This window comes from Cyprinodon variegatus, unplaced genomic scaffold (assembly GCF_000732505.1).
Source record: "Cyprinodon variegatus isolate N-32 unplaced genomic scaffold, C_variegatus-1.0 Scaffold348, whole genome shotgun sequence".
Lineage (NCBI taxonomy): Eukaryota > Metazoa > Chordata > Actinopteri > Cyprinodontiformes > Cyprinodontidae > Cyprinodon > Cyprinodon variegatus.
Window position 1 is genome coordinate 188,547 of NW_015150801.1, and position 2,659 is coordinate 191,205.

Consider the following 2,659-nt stretch of genomic DNA (forward strand, 5'->3'; position numbering starts at 1 on the left):
AGTATGAAAAATAATCGAATCGTTGGGTCAGGAAATCGATACTGAATCGAATCGCCATGATGGATGTGATTTACACCCCTAGTAAACATCCGTTGTTTCATGAACTCATTTCATTCATTATTTGCTTCCATGATGGGATGAAATAACAGAAATGCTTTTAAACTCATCATGAAGCTTTTCTAGAAATAAATCCAGAGAAAACATGAAGATAACCTTCAGGGTAGAACCGTCTCACTGGGACATTCTGTCATCAGCGGCGGCGCTTACCTCCCAGTGTACTGTACCGGAGAGGTTCAATGCTGAAAATAAGTGTAACATTTTGAGTTTTCATACCAAGAGCCAGCTCTCCAGCCAAGGATCAGGCGGCCAAGGTCCCCACCATTGATTGCCACCCATCACACATTGCACCCAACCCCTTTGTCCCCCCCTAAGAGTAGTGATGTTTCCTCTTTGGGCTGTGCGCCGCCGGGCTCCATGGGTAAAAGCCCAGCCACCAGGGAACACTAGGTCCATTTGTGTTACTGACCATAAGAGGTCCTTATGCTGCTCTTTGTCTGTTCCCTCACCTAGGACCTGTCTGCCTTGGGTGACCCTACTAGGGGCATAAAGCACTCAGAGAGCATAGCTAAAGGCTGATTTATATTGAGAAACCAGGCCGTCTGCGTGAGTGTCGCAGTGAACGCAAATTTGCCCCCGTCCTTCCGCAGAGGCTCTGCTGCACCTCTCCCAAACTGTAGGTGACCGCAAACAGTGCCACAGACAGGAGGCCTCTGATTGGTCCAATCTACATCCGCTCTACACTATGAGTATTTCCTCTTTGGTACCTTATTGGCTTGTTTTTTTTGTATGACCGCCATTGTGGAAAACGACTGGTGAGGATGGACCAGCTATAGGAGCAAGGTGTGCGAGAACGCTGGGACCCTTTTTCCACCTGGATCTCCGCTCTTTTTCGCCCTCATGTCCCTCCGTTGTCGGACAAACTTGCCCCACTTCCTCACCGCCTCGGCCGGATCTAGACCCAGTTTGTTCATGATTGTCCCGTTTGCGTTGTTGCGTGGAATAACATATCGCAGACCACGCTTTAATATTGGGCCTACATCAAAAATATCTGCGACAAACTCACTGCTGCGAGAGGATAACCAGTCCTTAAGGTCATTGGGACACTCCACCACGATAGGGTGGGTGGATGGATGGATGGACGGACGGATGGACGGACGGATGGATGGATGGACGGATGTTGCGTTTTCCTGAAGTGAAACTGTGTTCTTATCCTCTGCAGTTGTAATTATTCGTGACTTTTGCAGATTAATGTTCCATTTGCTTTTTAAAGTGTTTTTCCGCTCCTTTTTTAAACATTTTTGTTCACACTCATTTCTGTGTAATATAGCGGCACTGGAGAGGTTCTATTTCTTTCTGTTTATGAAGCAAATAGATTTATATCTGGTTTGAATTCACTTTTTCAGATTAAGCTCAGGAAGAGCACGTTCCAAAATGCTGTTTGAGACGGTGTTGAAAATAAATGTTAACATTTTGCATTTTCCTGAAGTTTTTTTTAATTCTCTACAATGGTAAAAGTAGTTATGCTTAAATTTTGTTACTCGCAAGTTTTGATATTAGTTTGTATTGGTATCGGCTTTTATCGGAAATCAGAACTTCCGGTTTTGGAATATCGACGTATCAGATATCGGCAAAAAAGGCAACATCGTGCATCCCTACCTCCCACCCTTGACACCACTGCTGCGTCTCACCAGCAGCTCCGACACGCTGACATCCAGGAGCTCCAGCAGGAGGCAGCGGGTGGCGACGCCAACACAGCTGTGGTTGGTGAATACGCCGTACAGCGTAACTGAGAGACAAGAGAACAAATGTATAGAAGCATTCAACACATTTTCCAACACAAACCCGACATGGTTGAAATAAAAGGCCTTTTCTATTAAAATAATTTCTAATTCATCCTATTGACAATCAGTTGTGTTTAAAATCAGCATCATCAAAGCCTGTCTGCAGACGACTAAGGGATTACATTTTTAGAAACCTAATAAAATTTAGGTTATAAAGAAATTTCTAAGGCCTTAAACATCTCGCAGAGCTCTCATCAGAAAAAAAAACCTGATGCATCGCTGCAGAGCTAATCTAAGAGGTCAGGCAAGAGCATCGTCAGTCAGAGAAGGATTCGAGACGAGCATTAAAGCACTGGAAGAAAACTGCAAGAAAAGACGTAAGAGAAGAACATAAAAAGAAAGAAGCTGCTCCTTTGGATGAGAACAAAAACTTACTTTTCTGCGGAGACGCAATACAGCTTTGCATTGGAAAACTGACACTGAAGATATATCATCCGATTAAACATGGAGGAGGCAGCATCATGCTGAGGGGACAAGAAAGCTGGGAAATAGTAGACTCTTATAAGTACCCAGGTGTTCATCTGAATAACAAACTGGACTGGACTCACAACACTGAGGCTCTGTAGAAGAAAGGTCAGAGCAAACTCTTCCTGCTGAGGAGACTGAGGTCTTCTGGAGTGCAGGGGGCGCTCCTAAAGACCTTCTATGACTCTGCTGTGGCATCAGCCATTTCTATGGAGCAGTGGCTTATCTGTAACTAACGCTATGTTCACACTGCAGCCTGAAGTGACCCAAATCCGATTTTTTTGGCCCATATT

The 2,659-nt window shown here is 44.6% G+C and overlaps 1 protein-coding gene across 1 annotated transcript in view; it reads right to left on the reverse strand.

Annotated features, from left to right (window-relative positions):
• uhmk1 (U2AF homology motif (UHM) kinase 1) overlaps window positions 1–2,659 on the reverse strand; it is a 12,522-nt gene that overhangs the window by 7,288 nt on the left and 2,575 nt on the right. The window contains exon 2 of the mRNA XM_015385777.1: window positions 1,717–1,846. Within this exon, the coding sequence (XP_015241263.1) occupies window positions 1,717–1,846 (130 nt within the window). The remainder of the gene's footprint in view (window positions 1–1,716; window positions 1,847–2,659) is intronic.